Source organism: Hylobates moloch, unplaced genomic scaffold (assembly GCF_009828535.3).
Source record: "Hylobates moloch isolate HMO894 unplaced genomic scaffold, HMol_V3 SCAFFOLD_22, whole genome shotgun sequence".
NCBI lineage: Eukaryota > Metazoa > Chordata > Mammalia > Primates > Hylobatidae > Hylobates > Hylobates moloch.
In genome coordinates this window covers 19,737,982-19,761,362 of record NW_026652297.1, presented here as the reverse complement: position 1 = coordinate 19,761,362, position 23,381 = coordinate 19,737,982, and the positions used below count along the sequence as shown (strand labels likewise).

General features: G+C 36.9%; 1 protein-coding gene across 3 annotated transcripts in view; it reads right to left on the bottom strand.

The window, feature by feature from the left end:
* Positions 1–23,177, bottom strand: part of PIK3R4 (phosphoinositide-3-kinase regulatory subunit 4) — a 68,177-nt gene extending 45,000 nt beyond the window's left edge. Inside the window, exons 1-7 of one of the 3 annotated variants that reach the window (XM_032143567.2) lie at positions 22,664–23,177; positions 20,817–21,592; positions 12,879–13,012; positions 10,557–11,139; positions 7,329–7,463; positions 5,494–5,715; positions 748–921 (exon numbers count right to left, since the gene is read on the bottom strand). In XM_032143567.2, the coding sequence (XP_031999458.1) occupies positions 748–921; positions 5,494–5,715; positions 7,329–7,463; positions 10,557–11,139; positions 12,879–13,012; positions 20,817–21,549 (1,981 nt within the window). In that variant the 5' untranslated portion in view covers positions 21,550–21,592; positions 22,664–23,177. Of the gene's footprint in view, positions 1–747; positions 922–5,493; positions 5,716–7,328; positions 7,464–10,556; positions 11,140–12,878; positions 13,013–20,816; positions 21,593–22,640 lie in introns of all 3 variants that reach the window. The other 2 variants (XM_032143568.2, XM_058433521.1) reach the window with 2 other exon arrangements.
* Between the last annotated feature and the right edge of the window lie 204 nt (positions 23,178–23,381).

Genomic DNA, 23,381 nt, shown 5'->3' with positions numbered 1-23,381 from the left:
ATTCAAGTCTATGAATTCTTAACTGGTAATCAATGCAGCGACAGACCCTTCACATCCAGTTTTCAACTTCACTGCTGGTCAAGTGCCCAAAAATAATTTTCATCTTCAGACCAGTCAAGGCTTTACTCACATCATGGTTTTTTTAAAAACAAAGTCTTGGCCAGGCGCGGTGGCTCATGCCTGTAATCCCAGCACTTTGGGAGGCTGGGGCAGGCAGATCATGAGGTCAGGAGTTCGAGACCAGCCTGGCCAACATGGTAAAACTGTGTCTCTACTAAAAATACAAAAAAAAAAAAAAAAAATTAGCCGGGCATGGCGGCAGGCACCTGTAATCCCAGCTACTCAGGAGGCTGAAGCAGGAGAATGGCTTGAACCTGGGAGGTGGAGGTTGCAGTGAGCCAAGATCACATACTGTACTCCAGCCTGGGTGACAGAGTGAGAGACTGTCTCAAAAAAAAAAAAAAAAAAAAAGCCAAAACAAAAACCAAAGTCTTGCTTTTTGACAAGGGTAACACAGACTTAACAACAGATGAAAACAAAGCAGTACTTCCCAACCAGGCTGGAGGACCCAATGAGTCAGCGTGTCTGTCTCTCACATATATAAGCATGCACACCCACACAATCAATAGTAGGAACCCCACATAATCAATAGTAGGAACAATAAAGTTGCAATTCTTACTCTATATTACCTAGAAATTTTATAAAGTTCTTCCAATTTCATTCTAATTTTGAGAAACAGAAACTTACCAATATCACTGGCAAATTCATAAACATGGGGTTTTTGTAGCAGTCCTAACTGGCACATACAAGTAAGGGCATAAAGAGCTTTCACAATGACAAATTCCTCAGCATCACTAAGACCTTGCTGCAGCAGGGGCTTGAGAATCGAGGAGCTTTGCCAGCCAACATAGGCAGCAACACCTGGAAATGAAAAAGCAATATTATGTGATTATTCAATACCTAAAAGTTCATATATCAAGTAAAGCAATAAAATTAAGCAAAAGCCAAATACATTAATCAATTACCTAGGAAAGAACATTGCACTTCCCACCCAGCATGATAAAGTTAAAAAGACCCACAGCAAGGCAAATCATCAGGAAATTCTCGGACACCACAGAAAAGCTAAGATACTAAGAACTTGCAGAAATGAAAATATAGGTCTCCTAAAAAAGGAAGAAGAATCAGACTGTAATTATATAATCTTCAGCAACAATGGAGGTTAGAAGACAAGACATAGGCAAGCAAGGCATTAAAAGTTATGAAAAGAATTCTATTTTCAGTCAAACTGTCAATTAAATAAAAAAAAAAAGTCATTTCAAGACATGTAAGGACTATTAAAAGTTTGCCTCCCATGCAACCCTTTCTAGGAAAGTTTCAACCTAAGAATTCAAGGGCAAAAAGAAGCTAGCAAAGACCTAGAAATCAGTCAGCCCAGATTAGAATTAAAAGCTAATAAATTTCAAGAATGTCATCAAGAAGAAAATGGAATAGATTCTAAGCAATAAATAAAATTAATAAGAAAGAAGCTAGCTATTACGGATATGGTGACAATATATTACTTTTCTTTCTAAAAGGAAAACGAAGAAATCTAAAATTCCGGAAACTGCTCAAGAAAATCACAGTCCAAATATGAAATTAAAATAAATAGTGTATTTAATAACTAGAAGAGGGAGTAAAGTAGAATCCACTGGCCTTGCTATAAACGTACTCAAATGGTAAGGGGGGCAGTCACTGAATTGGGATTGTGATGAAGCAAATATAATTACAGTATACTACTTGGCTCCACAGTCAATAAAATTTACACATTCATAATCATGTATTTTGTTTTGAAGCTTCATAATCAGTCTATACATAAAAGACTTCATTGTGATTATAGAACAGAATGTATTATTAACCATGACAAAAAAATTGTTGAGAATTCGCAATTCTCAACTAACCAAACAATAAAAAAGAGAGACAGAGGTAAAGAGAAGAAAACGGGCACTAATCTTGTAGTGCAAATCAGAGGTGGAGCAACACAAAATAGATTTAATTACTTAAAGTTATTAAAACAGCAAACTAAAAACTAAAGCACTGAAAATAGTAGTCAACATCTCAAAAACTGAAAAGAGAAGAAGGATCAAGGCATGTTATGAGTGAATTAAATCTTCATCTGGCACAGAAAAAAATTAAAGAGATAAAGTCCAAAGTTGGTTACTCTAAAAATAGTAATATGAAAATATTATTTAGAGATATGGTAATAATCACCTGAAAACACTAAAATAAAAGCAGAAAGCTGAGTAGTTGCCTCTGGAAATTTCGACTATTGTTTTTCTTACATTATAAATTTTGATTAAATTTTAAATAATTTCTAAAAGCCTAGAAATTAAAAAATAATGTTATAATTGTTTTCTTTAATAAAAGGAAAAATGCTATCTAAAATTCCAGTGGATTATATTTAGGAACTTTACAAACTGAAATGTACAATGAGCTAAAATAGCTAAAAATATTTTGAAAATAATGACATCTGAAACTTACCCTATCAGATAATAAAGGTGATTAAAAATATATAATACTGTAAATTGAATATGGCTATGAATATGAGTACAAGAAGATAAAACTCAATGGAACAGACTAGATAGCCAGAAAACTGACCTTAACAGACAGAGGCATGCAACAGATGATAAAACAGTAAGAAACAAACCAGTAAGAAAACAACAACAAAAAAATGCTTAATAAATTATGCTGGAAAATCAGTTACGTATCTGTGAAGAAAAAGAAAATTTAGATTTCACCCCACATCACAGACCAAAAATAAAGATCAATTAAACAGTTAAGTGTAAAAAATAAAGCATGAAAAAGAAAAGAAGACAAGCACACAACAGATTATTACTCTAATTCTGGAATGGGAAGAGACTTTACACACAAAAGTAAAAAAAAAAAAAGCAAAAAGATCGAATAAACTGACTTCGCAAAAACTGTCAATAAAAAAGATTTAAAAATCAAGTTAAAGAACTAAGAAACGTGCGCTTAAAATTGATTTAAAAAATTAATGTTCTTAATATGTATATAAAGGCCCGAAAAGAACAAGAAAAGCATAAGTATCAGAAAAAAAAGCCAAAATAATGAATTTTAAAATTCATAGAATTAGAAATATGAATACATAATCACATGAAAAAGTTTTTCGACTTGATAGTTAAGCTAAGAAATATATATCAAAACAAGTTATCATTTTACCCTTCCAACAGGCAAGGACTAAGTAAAGCCTATTTCACACTGGATGGGTGTGCAGCACTTAATGGAGATGGGGATGCAAAATGATAAAATCTTTTTGAATAGCTTATAAACGTGTCATGAGTTTTAAAAATAAATTCACATTCTTTAACACAGTAATTAAAATTTTTTACTTCTATCCTAAGAAAATAATGAGAAACAACTACTTACATACATACGTTGCATATTTATACCAAATATACAGATTATCTATATATGACAGAAAAAAATGAAAATAATTTAAATATCCAAAAGAAGGGTTAAATTTTTGCAAAACTATATAATGGAATAGTTTAGACCTATTAAATTATGATTTCAAATAAATTTTTAATGATATGAGAAAATGCTTGAAGTATGCTATTAGAAAAAAGTTTAAGAAATAATAAAATAAAATTTGGAATATAATATATACATCGCACTTATGCCAGGCACTATTACATATATTAATTCATTCTATCCCCCAACAACCAGTAAGACAGGCACTATTCTTATTTCTATTTTACAGATAGGTAAACTAAGCCACAAAAAAATTAAATGATTTTCCAAGAACCACAACTAGTGACAAAGCGAACACCTGAACCCAACAGTCTAGCTCCACAATGCCTGCTCTTAACGATCAGCATATGACAGAAAGGTATAAATGGGATGGAAAGAGAAGAGGAAGAGCTATGGGAAAAAACATCAAAGCTTTAACAGAGATTGTACATGGGTTATAGGATTAACGGTCATTTATTTTCTTCTTGGTTTCTGTATTTTCCAAATTTTTCTCAGTTTTATTTCCAAAAGTAATATAAGCATGTATTACTTTTATAAATAAAAAAATTTATTTTTAAATTAAGACAAACTAATATATGTTTCAAAGAACACATGAATTGACCAATAGATAGGGGAAGTTTTAAGAACCAACTTTTCCCGAGAAATGAAATGAAAATAACATTATTTGGAAGAAGAAGAGAGCAAGGAAGACAAAAAGATGTAAGAATCAAAGAATACTGTATTCAGGAACTGAGTTAGATGAAGTCCTAGATGGAAGGCTAAGATGCGTCTATAAATTAATGCAAAAATAAAAAACAAAAGATGTCTGAAAAGAAAAAAACAGGTACAGTAATTTCCAAAAATAACTGGGAATTTGAAAGTTTTTCAAAGTAGAAAGTACCCTTTCCTCCAAAACATATGATAGCATTTGCAGAAATATCAATCCTGTTGCCACACAGGTTTCTTGCATTTTATTTTTTTAGCAAACAAAAATCAAAACAGCAAATCTTTCCCAGATTATTGGGAACCAAAACTTAAAGTCTTACAGCTTCCTGCTGCCTCACAAGAAAGTCTGGATACCAGCCAAGCTTTCTATTGTGCAGAATAGTCTTTAAACTTTTCGGGTTAACAGATAAACTGTTAACAACTCTGTGGGAAATGATATAATAGGGGGTAGTGGATAATCATAATAATATGAATTTAGCATATATTTCATAATTGGCCAAATCTTAAACTGAAAAGATCAGTACATTCAGGGAAAAGGGTATCAGTTATTATTCAAAAGAGAAAAATATTAAATCCTGTATCAAACATGACTTAACCCATGCAAAATACTGTCCACTTCATTTACTTCTAATTCTGAATCCAAATGTAACAGAAGTCATGCATATAAAATACAAGATGTCTGACTTTAGATATATCTAAAAATCAAGAATTGTAAAATGGAAGAACAGCAAAAAAAAAAAATGCTGCTTAAATTTTCAAAAATTTTCAGTTACACAAAGCAAAGCCTTTAACTTAATTCTTTCCAACTACACTGATTTGCAACATGATTATATTTTAACTGTTATTTTCTGATTCTAAAAGTGATGCATGTTCACTTTTATTAACATGTTTATAAACATGTATGATTTCTGTTATTGTTATCTTTACACAATAGCAATCATTCTTTAAGAGGATTTACAACCTACTTATGTCACTTTAACATACTTCATGGTACTTTCCAGGTCATTATTCTGTCTAAATATAGTTTTTAATGACCACATGGTATTCCTTCATACGGATGTAACACAGGTTGATTTACCAACCCTTTATTTTCCCAAGCTAAAATACTTACATCATCCAAAAGCAGCGTGAAGATAGAAATACTAGGAATTCATTTCATTATTAATGAAATTTGGTAGTATCATCTATCCTTCAGATTGCATAGAAGTGTTTGAGAGGATGATTAAAAATCTTAAAGGAATTTAAAAGCAAAAAACATACCAACTATACTATCAAAAAATGCTCCACGTAGATGCCAATCATTCTTATCATTTAGGAAAGTAATCATGTGGGACAACAAAACATCATTGGCTTTCTGACGTCCAAAGAATACACACAGCCGTGTTATTCCATTTTCCATCAAGGTTTGTTTTACAATATTTTCAGGGTCACTTAGCAAAGTAACAACTTTCTGCTGGACCATTTCATGTAAGGCTTGGAGCTCTAAAAAAAAAAAAAGGAAGAAAAGAAATAGTTAAGAAAAGATAAATTTTTCCCCATACAGATAGTCCCAGTCTTCTTTCTCACTCATCAGAGAGACTGATTACAGAAGCCACCGAAGTCTTTAATCACCAATTTTTTGCATTATTCAAAGCTCTGAAGGATGGGAAACTGAAATATAAAGTGAAGAATATCCTAACAAGCAGATGCCACAAACACAGTTACTATCTCACTAATTAAATAGTTTCATTTATTAGCTCAAGGAGAAAATTATAGAGAAGCACCAGAAAGGAAATCACATTGCCCCAGTAAGATCCCAGTTAATCAAGGACTTGAAAATACTGGATAGGATCAGGATATAATATGATGGTACTGAGCAATCCTTTTAGAAAATGTTTTTAAAGGTCAGTTTATTTTAGAAAGCCAGAAAACACACTGCAAGTTCTGTCAAGGCTTTACTTCATCTGGCCACTGTTTTCTTCTCTGGCCTTACCTCTTCCTCACCCTCACTTTTTCTCACTTATTTATTTACTTAGCTGCCTGTCTTCTTTTTACTAAAATGTAAGCTCAAGAGCAAGGATCATTTCTATCTTACTCACCACCATGCTCTAGTGCTTAGGGCAGGCTCCTAATTGCCTGATGCAGAGCTAATCTTTAACAATTATCTGTGAATAAACAGAAGACAGGGGCCACTCTTGGTCCAGCTACTACTGTCAAGGTAAAAGGTAACTGGTCTGACATGCAAAACTATATGCTCACATTAAGAAAAACTTTAGATTCCCTCCCTCCAAAATTTTAACATTTAACTTTATTATCTCAACAGGTCCAATTACATGGTTATAGGACAGTATTATTTTCCAAGTAATTCCACAAAAAAAGGCTAGGATTTCCTGATACATCCTCCTATAACTTCAAAATTATTCCACTGTATTCAACTCTAGACACTACATGTTGTCTAAAAATGGTGCTATTCTAACAAGTAACAGCAATTGTAGTTGTTTGTAGCATAAAATTCTAAAAGACTAGATTTCTCTAGTTTTTCACAACTAGAAGCATCTTGGAGAAAATTACATCTATTACTTTACTTCTAAATCTTTTACTCAACAAACATTAAGTAAAAATCTGTAAAGAGTTGTATAACGCAAAGAAACCTAAGACAAGGACTTTGACGTCAATAAGTTTACCATCATCACATCTGTTCCTTTATGGTTTTTTGTAAATAACAAATAGTATGAAATAAAAACAATTTATGATTGAGTATACTCAGAATATACTCACATAAGGAGAAAAGGTTTAGCTTCTTTAGCTATGATGTTTCTAATTTTTTCTTCTTTAATGAGAATTACGTAATTCAGCCAGCTTTACTGTTCACACAGATCAATTCTGGCTGACAAACAATTGAGTTTAGTATCCATGGTGACAAGCTGATTATTTTTGAGCAAGATAACAGTGTATGAGGATAGAGAGAATAATTAGACACTAGGGACTCTTCCTATCTAATATATAGATCTGGTATTCCTTTACCTTACATGAAAACTACAAATGATAGTTTTACAAGTTAGCATCAGCAATTCATTCTAAATAATAGGAAATCTGGAAGAGAAAAATTATACAACCAGTGTCATAATTTCCATTTGGATGTGTAACTTCATCTATTTCTTCATTATTGGGGTCATTTTCCGTATTAAGATTTTTTAACTGTACTAATTCCAGGAATCTCAGAGCTGTTTCTGCCAGCAGAGCTATGTTTTCTATAAAATAAAAAGGAAGAAAATTTATAATTACCATCTTAACTCTCTGTAAAGCTTATTAACTTTTCCTCCCTGTCTTTATACATAAACAATCATAAGCCTATGGGAAAAACAGAACTTTTCAATTTAGCATTTAACCTAATCAGATTTTAGTAACCCAGCTCATAATCTATAACTGTCTCCAAACCTCCAGTCTTATTTTTGAAACACAGCTTAAAAAAATAATAATATAAAAATAATCTAATATCCCATCTACTGAGGACCAAAAATGAAAGCCTAATTCTCTGCAGGGACTTACCCTTTAAACAGTATCCTTGACAAGTGAGAGATATTTATTAGACTACCAAAGAAACATCCACATTAAAATAACAGATAAAGCTAAGCTTTGGAATCAGACAGACCTGGGTTCAAATCTCAGCCTTGCCACTTACTAACTTGACCATTTAAACAATCTGAGACTGTTTCTTCACATATAAATGAAGTCACAACTGCCTCAAAGAGAAACCATTGTTAGACTGCTTTACAAGTGATACTCAAGTTCTTAGTGAACCAAAGTGGCAGACTGTTGGCCACATTTCTACAGTTGTCTACATCTTCTCCTTTCTCTTTCTGATGACCTACAAAGACTGTCTGATACTCCTCACCACTACAAAATAACTACTTCTAATTTCTGCTGTCACATTTACTATCAATTGAATCTGCTCTTTACTTACACTTTCTTCTCCTACCTTGCCTCCCACTTAACATATGTGTTTCTTAACATATGACCATAACCAAAGACTGTACTCCTTTCCTTCTTAGCAGTGAATAGCACTGAACATAAAGTTTAACTACCTTAAACTTAAAATAACCTTACTTTTTCCTTGCTTTCCAACATCTCTGAAATCAAAATGTACCTTATGGCAGTTGACATCTTTGAGTCAATCAAATACAATTATTCCCTTCATCCTGGGGTCCCACTCCCCACACCCTGCTAGGTTCAACAATGCTCTGAATAGAAAAAAAATTTACCTCTACGTAAACAAGATGTTAATACCCTATAACGCCTGCTCACCCTAAAGATGGAAAAACTCTGGGCCATATCCTGATAATATGCCAAAATTCTAGATGAATATCCCCACTTTAATGAGCAAATCTTTATTAGGAAAAGTCTCTTACTTTCCTGGGCACCTCTAAAGTCTGAGTATATCTATACTTATTTCCCCTTTTAAGTGCATAAACCACAGCACACTTGGAAGTTCACTTTACACAAATCTGTACCAGCATCTATGATGTTTAAAAAATACTGTAAAGAAATAAATGTTGATTTTAAGCTTTTATAATTACTGACACATGTATTTTAATTATATTTAACCATACACATTCAAACACACTGGCTGTATTTTAAAAGACCGCAAATTAGCCAGGCGTGGTGGCACACACCTATAGTGCTTGGAAGGCTGCGTTTGGAGGATGGCTTGAGCCTGGGAAGTCAAGGCTGCAGTGAGCCATGATCTCCCCACTGCATTCTAGCCTGGGTGATCATGTACTGGGCCATGAAGAAATAACAACGCAAGGTGCTGGCACTGACCCTGGGTTATCATGGATTCTCACCATAAAGACCCAGAAGACCAAAGAAAAGTAGGATTGCTTCAAAACCAAGGTGTAGAGCAGGAGCTCTGAGAATTGAGAATTAGACCGGATACATTTGGGTCATGTTATTTAGTCTCTCCTAGCCCCAGTTTCTTCACCTGTCATATGAAGGTAATATAACATCTAATGCTCAAGGTTGTTGCAGCTAACCCTTGCAACAACCTAGAGCAGATTTTTCAATAAACAGTAGCTATTATTTTTATGTGATAGGTATTAGTAACTGAGTGTCAATACGTTAATATGGCACCTCATCAGAACATGACCTGTTTAACACAATTGAGAACAGATTAAGATACACTGCACCAAAAAGTAGGATCATAAAATTCTGGTAAAGAAGACGGAGCTTGTTTTTAAAACTGATAAACTTTTATTTGATTTGATTTTATCTGGTTCAATTATTTATATTTGCCAAGTGAGTTACAACTATGCTTTGTTATAAATGATAAACTTTGATGTGTCTTAAGAGGAATCCTGGATTTCTGGGCCTGAAGTTCATACCTATATGGTTATAGAAATGATAGATAAATAAATAAATAGAGATAAACATAAATAAAAATATATGTATGAGGAAACATAAGAACACCTAACAATCACCACTTTGTGGGTGTGCCTAGAGATAACACCAGAGTCCAAAGACCACTTTTCTCATGTTTCATTAAAATAATGACAAGCAAATCATAAAATGAATGAACTACATTTCTTTAAAAAAAAAAAAAGACAATATCATCACCACACACGTACTATTTACAAAGACTTCAAAACAGAATCCCTGATTTCTATCAGATTATACTATAGAAATAAATTATATATATTCAGTGATATTATATATATTCAGTGATATTTCTCATGCAGAAATAAGCTTTCGGAATTAATTTGGGGAGCTAGAAACATGAATCTGGATCACCTGATTTTGAGTGAGAATTACCGGCAAAACAGGTAGGTGTGTGTAACACACCCACCTCATCACAAAGAAGATGTATATCCTAAACAGTACAGTAACTGGGAAAACAACCTTAAACTTCAGTAAGTTAGTATACTAGGTTCTTTCAATATCAAATTACCTAGCAAAATTAATCTTTTTCAGCAGCAATAGATTGTTGTTTCCTAAAACTGACAGTCAAATAACCATATTTGTCAGAGAAACTTCATAAAGGCCTAAAGACACCAAATCAGAAGCACATACTTGTAAACATTAGTCTTATTCCAAGTTGAATGTAATATTCCTAAGAAAACCACAAAATTCCATCACTTGATAATTCTGATCATTTCAAAAGTGAGAGAACACACAAACGTTGATTCCCAGGAACAGAGTAACTAGAAATATTATCAAAATGTACACAGATAGTTCAAAGAGCAAAGTTCATAATTGGAATTCTCAAACAAATCAGAAAAACAAGCAGTATTATAGTCATTAATTTAAAAAATATCTGAGTGGCTAATATTTGGACAATAAACTCTTACCAGCATAGGCTAGTCTAACGATAGTAGCATCATCTTGGGCTAAGTGGGCTATGCCTGGCAGAATGTATTCCGGATAAATATTGATATCATTACGAGGAACCTCTTTGACGAGAGCAAGAACTTTGGTCAACGTCCTCAAGGCTTCGGCCCTCACCCTAGGAACAGAGTCATTGCTGAAATGCAAAAGATATGGAGTAATACGATCCAAAAGGATTTCAACACTTAATCTTGGAGCCAAATGAAGAATAAGTTCCAAAGCAGCTAGTTTGGAATCACAGTATTTAAGGGTCTGTAGGCAGGATGTTATAACAGATACCAAGATAACCAGCCCACTTTCCTTAGGCTCTCCTTCAGCTTTTTCTGGCAGATCATGTCCACAGAGATTATGAATAATGTTGCCCAAATCCTTCCGTATAACCAGAATACGCTCATCTGCAGAAAGAAACGTTTCCTTGGCAAACTGGGCCATGTAGGGCTGAAGAAAAGTGTAAAATATTTCAGGAAAGGCGTTGCCACGCTGCTGTTTTAAGTAATCTTCTGCCTCTAAACGTTTATCTGGCTCACGGTGAATCATCTGAGTTACCTATACCAAGGGAAGAAAAGGAATTAAAATAGATCTGACAATAGAAAAGTAAACCAGATGAAAGCTACAAAGGCAATTTATATACAATTTAAAGGATCTTTCAGAACCTGACTGCTAAGTGATTTGTGACTCCATCATCCTAGAAAGCAGTAAAAAATTATATACAAATACATTACAGATGGCCCTGACACATAAAGAGGAGGTTATACCATGGCTGAGTATTCCCCATTGATTAAAATAGGGACTAATATATTGCTGTCTACAACTCAAAGATTCTTATAAACTTTTCTGAGTAGGAGATACCACTAAGAATCTGAGGAAAGCAATGGATCTCTTCCAGAGAAAAATGTATACACACAATTTTTGCATTAAAAAACCCATACAATTCTGGAAGGAATCACAGAACCCCTAAAATCCATTTACATATCCCGGCTTGAGTTACGGTTCAGAACCTTATTGCCACAAGTGCAAAGGAATCTGTGGTTTAAGTATAGCTCTAGGATCTAATCAGTAGGGGAATCAGTGGCTTAAAGTTTTCAAATAGTGTCAAAGAGATGTTAAATTCTGCAAACACTAGAAATAATACACCTAATTTGAATTTATCCTATGTTTTCTAGTATCATAGGGAAATAAATATTTTTCAATGCACAGAACATAGTTTAATCTTTCCTGGACACTCATAGGGTATCAGTCATTATTTAAATACAGTATAACAAAATGTATTGAGTTATCTGAACTTTCTGTTTATACTTGAAATAAGAGCCTAGTAGTGAATGTGGGGGACTCAAATGTACTAAAAGAAAATGTTTACTAGTTAGAATTGCTTTTAGTTTGGACTAGGCCCTAAAAATTAAACAAATTCACTTCTTTCACAGTTAAGAAAATGTATGCCCAAAGACATGAAGTTACATAACCAAAGCAACGTACCAAGTATGTGCCATACTCAAAGACAGAACACTATACCAACTCCTCATCCAGTGCACTGTTCAATAAATATGGCCTCAACTGGCTTCCTCTGAAGCATCTTATTTTTTAATATTTGACATACTTAAGAGAAATTAAAATATATTACGTATCTCCCTACGTAATTAAAGAATATTCTAAACACACCACAATCTTTTCCATGACTCAGAGTCATCACCACAATATCAGTTACCCTATAACTGACTTAGAAAAGATGCCCTCAAACAGTAATGTAGCTATGTGGCTTAGGTGATCCCCCATACAACTCCTCATGCCCATTCTGCTATACTAAGTTGTGCTTCTGTAGCTGCCTTTCCAGAACTGCCCTCAGCTTCATATATTAATACAAAGCTATTTGCTTCTATATGCAATGGCCCTGTATTGCTGTATTATATTCAAGTTGACATTTCCTGTCCCCTTCATTTCAAATGTCTGTCTTCTTCATTTCTTACTAGCAAGCTCTAGCCAGGACAACCTCTCCAACCCCTAGAAACCACCGTACCTCCTTCCAAATCTGTAAAAAGCACACTGAAGATTATAGTGGGAAAATAGATAATAGATTTTTTTTTTTTTTAAGTCAAATGAGCTCTGTGCCTGAAGGGGAAAAAAACAGTACATTCTTCCCTAACAAAGTAATAACAAAAGGCTGTTTATATTAGTCTACGGTGTTTTACTGCTTGACTCCAAATTTACAACATTCCAGAAATCTGATTAAAGCAAAAGTGGGAACAAGATCCTATTAAAAACTTTATGGCGAATATTTGTAGCATAGTTACCAATTCTCTGATACTGCGATCTTCAATTTTATTTAGCACTTGTTCAGGGAAAAAATGTCCATTTCTATAAGCCAAAAGTTGAGAGAGATCAAATAATGGTACACCTTCTGTAAAAAGCTCAGCTATCACACAACCTGAAAAATAGCAGGTATAATTGTTAGAAAAGAGATGAAAAATATCATGCAATATAGATTGAGAACTCAGACAGCTCATAAAACCCAAAATGCAAAACCCCAAAGTAAATGAAATTAAAAATTTTAATGCAACATACAACTACAATCAAGCTGACAGGGAAAATGTCTATTACCCGAACACTGGTTTCTAAAGTATAAAGTCAAAGAAGAGCCATACAATTTTTCTCCCTCTTAAAAAAACTTAAATAATTCCCTTTCTGTAATTTAAAATGAATGTATAGGCCAGACGTGGTGGCTCACACCTGTAATCCCAGCACTTTGGGAGGCCAAGGCCAGCAGATCATCTGATGTGAGGAGTTTGAGACCAGCCTGGTCAACATGATGAAACCGTCTCTACCAAAGATAGAAAAATTAGCTGGGCATGGTGGCACACACCTGTGGTCCCAGCTACTTGGGAGGCTGAGGCACAAGAATCACTTAAACCCAGGAGATGAGGTAGAGAGAGGTAGAGGCTGCAATGAGCCAAGATCGTGCCATTGCACTCCAGCCTGGATGACAGAGTGAGACTCCATCTCAAAAAAAAAAAAAATAAATAAATAAAATAAAATAAAATGAATGTATATATGTAACATATGCAATTTACATACAGAGTGATAAAACAAGAAACTTTTTTTTTAAGTATGGACTTACAGACATTAAATTCATAAGGAACTACCACTACAAAGTCATATCTGACAAATCATTTATTCATAATTAAGCAAAAAGTTATTAGGTGACTACTATGCCCTAGGCACAAGCAGTACATAAAGCAGATAAAATCCTTGCCCTCATGAAGCTTTCATTCTAGGAAGGAAGACAGAAAATAAAGCAGTGAACAAACATAATATGTGAAATGCTAAAAAGTGTAGCTGTAAGATTAGGGAGAGGAAAAGAGAGATAACTCTCGTTTTGCACTTATATAATCTTCAAACCAGAAATTTTTAAAGTATCCACATTTCCAAAAGGACAACACAGTTTAACTGAATCATTACATGACAGGCATTTAACAAGTCTAAAGAGATCCTTAAATAACCTCACCTCACAGCCTGTGCATTTGCTAGTCCCTCTACCTAGAATGCTATTCCTCCAAGTATCCATGTGGCTTATACCTCCACCTCCTTCAGATCTTCAGGTGCTCAAATGTCACTCAGCAGTAAAGCCTTTCTTGACTGCCTGTTTAAAACTGCAGGCCCTACTACCACAACTACCCCCAAACCCCTCACCGGACACATTCCCTTTTCCCTTTCCTTACTGTTTTTCCCCCATAGCACCAACTTCCAGGTTATATTTTATGTACAGATGCTGCTCTATTTACAATGGGGTTAGATCCCAATAAATCAACGAAAAGTTAAAAATATTGAACGGTGGCTCATGCCTGTAATCCCACCACTTTGGGAGGCCAAGGCAGGTAGATCACTTGAGGTCAGGAGTTCGAGACCAGCCTGGCCAACACAGTGAAACCCTATCTCTACTGAAAATACAAAAAATAGCCGGATGTGATGGTGCACGTTTGTAATTCCAGCTACTTGGGAGGCTGAGACAGGAAAATCACTTGAACCTGGGAGGCAGAGTTTGCAGTAAGCAGAGATTGGGCCACTGCACTTCAGCCTGGGCAACAGAGCCAGACTCTGTCTCAAAAAAAGAAAAGAAAAAGAAAAAGAAATGGATTTAATACATCTAACCTGCTGAATTTTCCAGCTTAGCTTACCTTAAACATGATCAGAACACTTACATTAGCCTACATTTGGGTAAACACATCTAACTCAAAGCCTATTTCACAATAAAGTGATTCATCTCACGTAATTTATTGAATACTGAACTGAAAGTGAAAAACAGAATGATTGTATGGGTGCCCCAAATACATTTCAACTGAATGTGTACCACTTTTGCACCATGGTAAAATAAAAAAATCATAAGCTGAACCATTGCAAAGTGGGGACAGTCTGTATGTTTCTTTTTGCCTATATGCCCACTAGAATGCAATTTACATGCGGAAGGGATTTTTCTATTTTCCTCTATTCACTGAAAAATCTCCAGCAACTAAGTTCCTAACACGTAATAAACACTCAATAAATTTGTTAATTTCTCTCTGTATAGTGTCACATTTTAGAATAAAGGACTTCGAAAAACACCATAAGCAACAAGGAAACAGAGGACCTGAAAAATACAATTAAAATTAACCAGCTAATGTAAGTAAGTTTCTGAGCACGTTTAAGGTAGGGTAAGCTATGAAGTTCAACAGGTTAGGTGTATTAAATGCATTTTCTACTTAGGATATTTTCAACTTCTAATCAGTTTATTGGGATGTAACTCCATTGTAAGTTGAGGAACATAAGCACATAAAATATAATCTAAAAGTTGGTGCTGAGGGAAAAAAACAGTAGGGAAAAACACCAACTGGATCTAACATATCAACAGAACACTCCACCCAACAGAAGCAGAGTACAACACACACACACACTACATATATTGCCTGGCTTTGTCAGCTGTAACAGCAAAGTGTCAAAGACAATCTAATGGCAATGAGCACTAGATAGAGGCTTCTAATATCATTCACTACACACTAAAAGAATTAGGATTCCTTAATGGCTGGTTTGAGCACTAAGGCAGGCTAGGTACAATATCTTATATCAAAAAGTAAAGAAATGCTTAAAAAAAAAAAAAAAAAGATGAGGACTGTCACAAGGACACAGGAATCAGCCTGCGAAGGCTCCTACTCCCACTGGCCAAATCTGAGAAAACTGGTGCACCATATAATTAAGAAGGTAATAAATATATACGACTGAAAAAAATTAAGAATTAGTCTATACCAATAATAAATAAATAAATAAATGGGGCAAAAGAGAGGATCCTTGACTATAGCAGAATGTTGAGGTCCTACTGTTGAATGTGGAGGAAGTATTTGAGTGGAAAAATCATTTTTGCAACCATCATAGCAAAAATTCAATCAGGCAAGAATCATCAATGGATGCCAAACGTCAGGGGATAAACTGTGGTGATGGGCAGGATATTAGCATACCTTTTTTTGTTTGTTTTGTTTTGTTTTGAGACAGAGTCTCGCTCTTTCTCCCAGGCCAGACTGCAGTGGCGCTATCTGGGCTCACTGCAAGCTCCGCCTCCCTGGTTCACGCCATTCTCCTGCCTCAGCCTCCCTAGCAGCTGGGACTACCCGCCACCGCGCCCGACTAATTTTTTGTATTTTTAGTACAGACGGGGTTTCACCACATTAGCCAAGATGGTCTTGATCTCCTGACCTCATGATCCGCCCGCCTCGGCCTTCCAAAGTGCTGGGATAACAGGCATGAGCCACTGCGCCTGGCCTTTTGTTTGTTTTTTGATACAAGGTCTCACTCTGTCACCCAGCCTGGAGTGCAATGGTGTGATCACAGTTCACTGTAGCCTGGACCTCCTGAGCTCAGGTGATCCTCCCATCTCAGCTTCCTGGGTAGCTGGGACTACAGGTATGCACCACCACGCCCAACTAACTTTTTACATTTTTTGTAGAGACAGGGTTTCACCATATTGTCCAGGCTGGTCTTGAACTTCCAGGCTCAAGAATCTGCCCATCTCAGCCTCCCAAAGTGCTGGGATTACAAGTGTGAGCCACCACACCAGGCATTTTTGCACATCTTAAAACTTCTTCCCACAGGTTGCTTATTAGTTGCAAGGGATTGAAAAAAATAAAAACTACAGAGGGGAGAAATTTGGGAAGACTTTGACCAGATGATTACAATTAACATCATAAACAACCATCATTTGTTTAAAGATGTGACCCTGTGAAAAATCCATCACCATCTATGCAGTATTCCTACTAAGTTATAACATAAATCTAATCATGAGGAAACATTAGACAAACTCAAAATGAGAAACATCCTATCAAAAAACAAAGGAGTGGGTGACATAGAGAATGCATGTAAAAGCTGGTGAAAACTGAATAAGGTCTATACTCTAGGTAACAGTAATGCACCTATGGCAACTCCTGATTCTGATATGGTACAACAGTCATAAAATGTCATCATTGGGGGAAGCTGGGTGAAGGATACATCACTATTCTTGCAACTTCCTTTGATTCTACAATAATTTCAAACTAAAAAGTATAAAAATGATTTTGAAAAATTAAGTAGGGGGAGGCATTCTTCAAAAAATGGCAATGTGATAATAACAAAAAGAAAAAAAGGCTGTAGAAATACTAAAGGAGGCTAAAGAGATATGACAACTAAATGTAATACCTGAACCCTAAACAAGGTCCTGTCCTGAAGCAGGAAAAATGCTGTAAGAGACATTATTGGGTCAAATAGAAAATTAGAATAAAAAGTGTAATTACTGTATCAATGTTAAAATTACTGCAGCCATTAACTATATTGTGTTTTGTAACAGACTATACCTCATCTTAGAAAACACTGAAGGCTGGGCACAGTGGCTCACACCTCTAATTCCAGCACTCAGGGAGGCCAACGGGGTGCGGATCACTTGAGACCAGAAGTTTAAGACCAGCCCGGCCAACATGGAGAAAACCTGTCTCTACTAAAAATACAAAAAAATTAGCCAGGCATGGTGGCACATGCCTGCAATCTCAGCTACTCAGGAGGCAGCAGCATGATACCCAGGAGGTGGAGGTTGCAATGAGCCAAGATCGCGCCACTGCACTCCAGCCTGGATGACAGAGCAAGACTCTGTCTCAAAAAATAAAAATAAGTAAAAATTTAAAAATACAAACTGAAATGTTTCAGGGTAAAGGGGCATAATATATGTAACTTATTTCATAAGGTTAGGGAAAAAATGGGGCGTGAGGAAGAAGAAACGATACCAATGATACAGCAACCAGGGCAAAATGTTAACAATAGGTGAATCTGGGTAAAGTGTATATGGGTGTTCCTTTGTTCTATTTTTATTTTTGCAAGTTTAAAAGTCTGTAAGTTTTTAAGGCTTTCAAGTTTGAAATTACAGTATTTCCAAATAAAGTCAGAAAAAAACCACAGTGACATATGACTATTTATAACTAAATGGAGGTTTTATGGACTGAATTGTGTGTCAAGTACCCCCTGCCTCTCCTCCTGCAAGTTCATATGTTTAATCTCCATACCTTAGAATCTAAGTGTATTTGTAGGCAGAGCCTTTAAGGAGTTAATTAGGGTTAAAGAGGTAATAAGGGTGTGCCCTTAATCCAATATGACTGGTGTGCTCATAAGAAAGGACACCATGTATGTTCATTCACAGAGAAAAACCCATGAGGACACAGCCAGAAGATGGCTATCTGCAAGCCAAGGAAAGAGGTCTCAGAAGAAACCAACCCTGTTAGCTTGATCTTGGACTTCCAGCCCCTAGAACTGTGAGAAAATAAATCTTGTTTCAGCCACCATCGCTGTGGTATTTTGTTACGGCATCCCTAACAAACTAATGCAGAAGTGAATTCATATTTATTTTCTCAAAACTTTTACAATTTTATTCTGAAAGATGTTATTGGGTGGTATTTCCCTGTGGAACAACTTGTTTAAATCGTCACTATCTTCACTGAGTCTGTATCATTCAAATCTCAGCTCAAATGTTACCTTCATTAGAGAGGCCTTCCATGACCATTTTATCTTAAAGTAGTGCCCTACCAGCCTTTTCAATATCATTCTGCTTGGCTGTAACACATCACTAACCAAAATTAACTTTCTTATTTACTTGTTTATTCTCTCTCCCCACTATAATGAAAGCTCCATAATGGCAAAAGCTTAAAGTCAACTGTATTCCTGGCACCTACATAACAATGGCTTGCACATAATACACTCAAATGTATGTCAAAATGAATGAAAGATCTTCAGCACACAAGGCTATGCCTATGTATTGGACCAGAGGCAGAATATATATGGTAAGTCCTCAATGTTATCAGTGGGTTCTTGGAAACTGCAACTTTAAGTACAACGACGTATAACAAAACCATTTATTTTCTCACCATTTCATTATAATGAAAACAATGACATTATTTGATGGACTTGCTTTACGGTGTTTCGCTTAAAGTAGCAGTTTCCAAGAGCCTATCAAGGACGTCAGGACTTGCTGTACACTTCTCCCAAACCAGCAGCCTGGAGCCATGGAAATCCATCAAGAGGGGAAAGTAGCACTCAAAACCCAAACATTCAAATCTTAAGAGCACTGGGAAGTGGACAGATGCCACCCACCTCTTTTTCAAAGAAATGGAAGGGCCTACTTTCAGCCAAAACCATGTAAGGCTCTTTGGTTTGGAAAAATAAATGCTGAGTGAGAATTTTGTTGACGTTTACAAAACTACAATGCACAAAAAAAGGATAAATATAAGCATATCAACCACTAAAATTTTAAACCTATGAATGATCCCCTGAAGCTTGAAAGTGATGCGATTCCTAAGCTAAAGGATTACACAACAATTAGTGAGTTTAAAATATAAAAATGGGCCGGGCGCGGTGGCTCACGCCTGTAATCCCAGCACTTTGGGAGGCCGAGGCGGGCGGATCACGAGGTCAGGAGATCGAGACCACGGTGAAACCCCGTCTCTACTAAAAATACAAAAAAATTAGCCAGGCGTGGTGGCGGGCGCCTGTAGTCCCAGCTACTCGGAGAGGCTGAGGCAGGAGAATGGCGTGAACCCGGGAGGCGGAGCTTGCAGTGAGCCGAGACTGCGCCGCTGCACTCCAGCCTGGGTGACAGAGCGAGACTCCGTCTCAAAAAAAAAAAAAAAAAAAAAAAAAATGTAAAAATGGTTCAAGAAAATTGTATTACACTGATCAACAAAACTGGAACTTTGATGGATTACATTTCTAACCATGTTATACTGTATTTACAGCCCTGAGGCTAACCCTATCTTATCAAAACATCTCTCAGTATTATCTTGGGACACAGATTAGTCAGCTGAATAGACCAACATAGGTGCAACCCTGAATAACATTATTCATTCCGGTAGATGAAATACATTTATTCATCAATTACTTTTCCTAAATAATCTAAAATTTGGCTCAATTTATGTTTTTTTGTGTAATAAACTTACAAGCAAGAAAAAAATTAAGCCAAACCATCACAAAATTTACCAAAAATGGCACTGATGCCAGATTTCTTTTGAAGTTCATCAGGGTACCACCCTCAACACACTTCTCCTTCCTCTCTATCCCACACATTCTTAAATAATCTGGAATCCACAGCTCAGCTTCATGTGGTCTATGTATGTGAAATAATACATAGGAATGAATGCATGGTACATTTTTCTGGGGAAGGAGTCCAGTGAAACAAACTACGAAAGTTAACTCCCAATCAACTTCAGGTTTCAATGTAAATATCACCTTTCTATTAAAGAGGCCTTTCTTGATCCCACCTCTTGACTCATCACCACCATGAGGACTAATTTAAGTATCTATGTGTTCCTATAGCAGCACCCTATGCTTATCACCACCACAGCAAACAACACCGCATTGAAATGTCCTTTTGCAATATCCACGGTCACTTTAAAATGGAAGCATTATGAAAATATATTATCCATCAATACCCCTAGCACTTAGGACAGTGCCTGACACATACAATAAAAGTAGGCAAGCAAATATGTTTATATGTTTGTGTAAATAAACTGCTGTTTGCATTTCCTAGGCACTTAAACATACCCAATGTAGGAATGCTGCTTCTAACTGAAATAGCGTCTGAGGACAAACCAAGACATTAACTTTTCAATATCTGGTGACTAAAAAAAGCTACATTTCTGTTTAACAGTTAAAAGATAAACACATGCTCCCTTAGCAAATATGACCCACTCAAATACCTGCTGAAAAGATGTCCATTGCTCTCTTCAACTCTCCTCTTGTTCTCTGATTGCTATTTAAGTCTACAAGTGGAGTTGAGGGATCTCTCATATATTCTAACTCAGTGGCAAACATCCCACCGTCAACAAAACGTTCGGGAGCAATATAGCAAGTTCTCCTCCGTGATGTGTCAAAGAAATAATTGAAATCTGCCGGGTTGTCTTCTGGAAGATAAGTGGGCTTAAAACTGGCAAAGTCAGTTAGAAGAACCCAATTCCAACTGGTGACCATCACATTCTCAGTCTTGATGTCCCCATGACGAACTCCAGATTTGTGTGCTTGGTCCACAGCTGTCAGGATCTGGAAAGCAATCCAGCGCTTCTCAATGTTATTCAAGAATGGACGGGTACTGATACGATCATAGAGATTGTCTCGCACATACTGCCTAAAGAGCATAGCTGCTTTCTCAGATGCTTTTTCTGATGCTTTCTGGAAAGGTAGACAATTCTGTGCAGAATTAAGCCTGATTTTCAGTTCCTCCAGCTCTTGTTTATAGCTGGTTAAAGGCAATGTGGGATCCTGAATTGCAAAAACCTTCACAACAACTAGGCCTTCTCGGTGCTTGGCTCGAGCAACTTTAAAAAACCGAGTACTCCCCAGGCTTTTATCATATTCAAAGTCATGAATATCTGAAAAATAACTCTCTACGGAAAGGATCTGGGACGGAGCAATGCCAGCAAGCTGATTTCCCATAATGGCAAGCACCTCTGGGGTCAGTACGGTTAGGATACAATACCTATTTAAAAGAAAAAACAAATGAAGAAAAGACAAGAAACAAAGAAGTAGTGAAACACCATTATTCTATTATTTGGTCTCTTCCAAAAAGACAGATGCAGTGTATTTCTTTTCCACTAAGAGCACTGTACCTAGCCTTCTGGGCAGCCTCTAAATTTCATACACATTTACCTAAAAAGACCATGTTATTTTCTCTAAGAAGACCTTGTTATTTTACCTAAAAAGATCCTGCTATTGTGCATCGCCAGTTCCAGGAGCTGAACTATACTGAGACAGGCCTCTTCAACTTTAAGCCAAAAAATGTTAGTATGTCTTATTTTCTGATATTTAAATTTAAAATATTAATGAGCCTTTACTATGTGTTCTGTGCTGTGCTTGGGGCTATGGGAATCACAAAATTACTACATGACATAGTTCTTGTCCAAGAATCTGTTTCTTGGAAGTAAGTTTCTTGGAAATAAGAAACAGACACATTAAAAGCTTAAAACTGGCCGGGAGCGGTGGCTCACGCCTATAATCCCAGCACTTCGGCAGGCCGAGGCGGGCGATCACGAGGTCAGGAGTTCAAGAAGAGCCTGGCCAACATGGTTAAACCCCGTCTCTACTAAAAATACAAAAATTAGCCGGGCGTGGTAGTGGGCGCCTGTAATCCCAGCTACTCGTGAGGCTGAGGCAGGAGAATTGCTTGAATCCAGGACGCGGAGGTTGCAGTTAGTGGAGATCCCGCCACTGCACTCCAGCCTGGGTGACAGAGCGAGACTCCGTTCGTCTCAAAAAGAAAAAGAAAAAAGAAGAAAAGAAAAACTTAAAACTGAAAAGGTCAAACTAAGATCTAAAAATTCGGTTAACTCCTGGACACTTCCTGCCTAATTCCAGCGTGCCCTGTCACCCAGCTAAAAGAAGGTGCAAACTTCGCTGTTCTGCAACAAGAAACCTTGCCACAAATGTTAAAGAAAAATAGACCAAGGTATACACTTGCTAAACGTAGCCCAGGGTTCTGCTAACTCAGGTTTTGCAGGAAATAAGTGCCACACAAATACACATACGACCTTGAGCACACATAAACATTTACCCTAGGCCTCGGGAAAGTGGCAAAAATCGTTCAGAGGCTCACAACGAGGTCATAGTAGACTACTTCGGGGACGGGACGGGAAAACGCGTCAGCAGCGGGGAAGTTGTTTCTACGAAGGGTCTTTCTTCATAGGCAGGAGGTGGGCTGTTGGGGGAGGGGCGCAGAAAAGTCCCGATCTTCAGGAACCCCGGTGGTCCTGGGAGGAGAACTGGGAAAGCTCTCGGGGTCTCAGCAGACAGAAGAAGCCACGCTAAAGAGTCTCCACAGGTACCCTGGGATTTGCCCCCTCCAGCCCCCTAACCTGCCCTGGGGGCCATGCGTTCCCGGGCCTCGTCTTCGTCTAGCGCGGATCGCTACTCCCTTCCAAGCCCTCCTCGAGGGCCTCACCACCGGGCGGGGAGGAGATGGAACCCGGGAGAGAAGTGGAGACCGCCAATCCCAGGAAAACACTATACTTCAGCTGCTACAGCTGCAGCAAACGCCGAACTCCCGGGAAAGCAACAGGCCTGACCTCACTTCCTGTCGCCGAGCGGAAGTGACGAAAGAGTGAGCCTTGAGGAATTGCCCGGGTAGGAAACTGGTTGCTAGGAAATTAGGGAAGGCGTGGTCTTTCTCCGGGCGAGACTACAGGGAGAGAATGATGCTCCGACAACGATCTGTTCCCCGTCCTGTTCTTCTACCTTTCATTCTCGAACGCTGAGGTTTCTGACACCCTCTA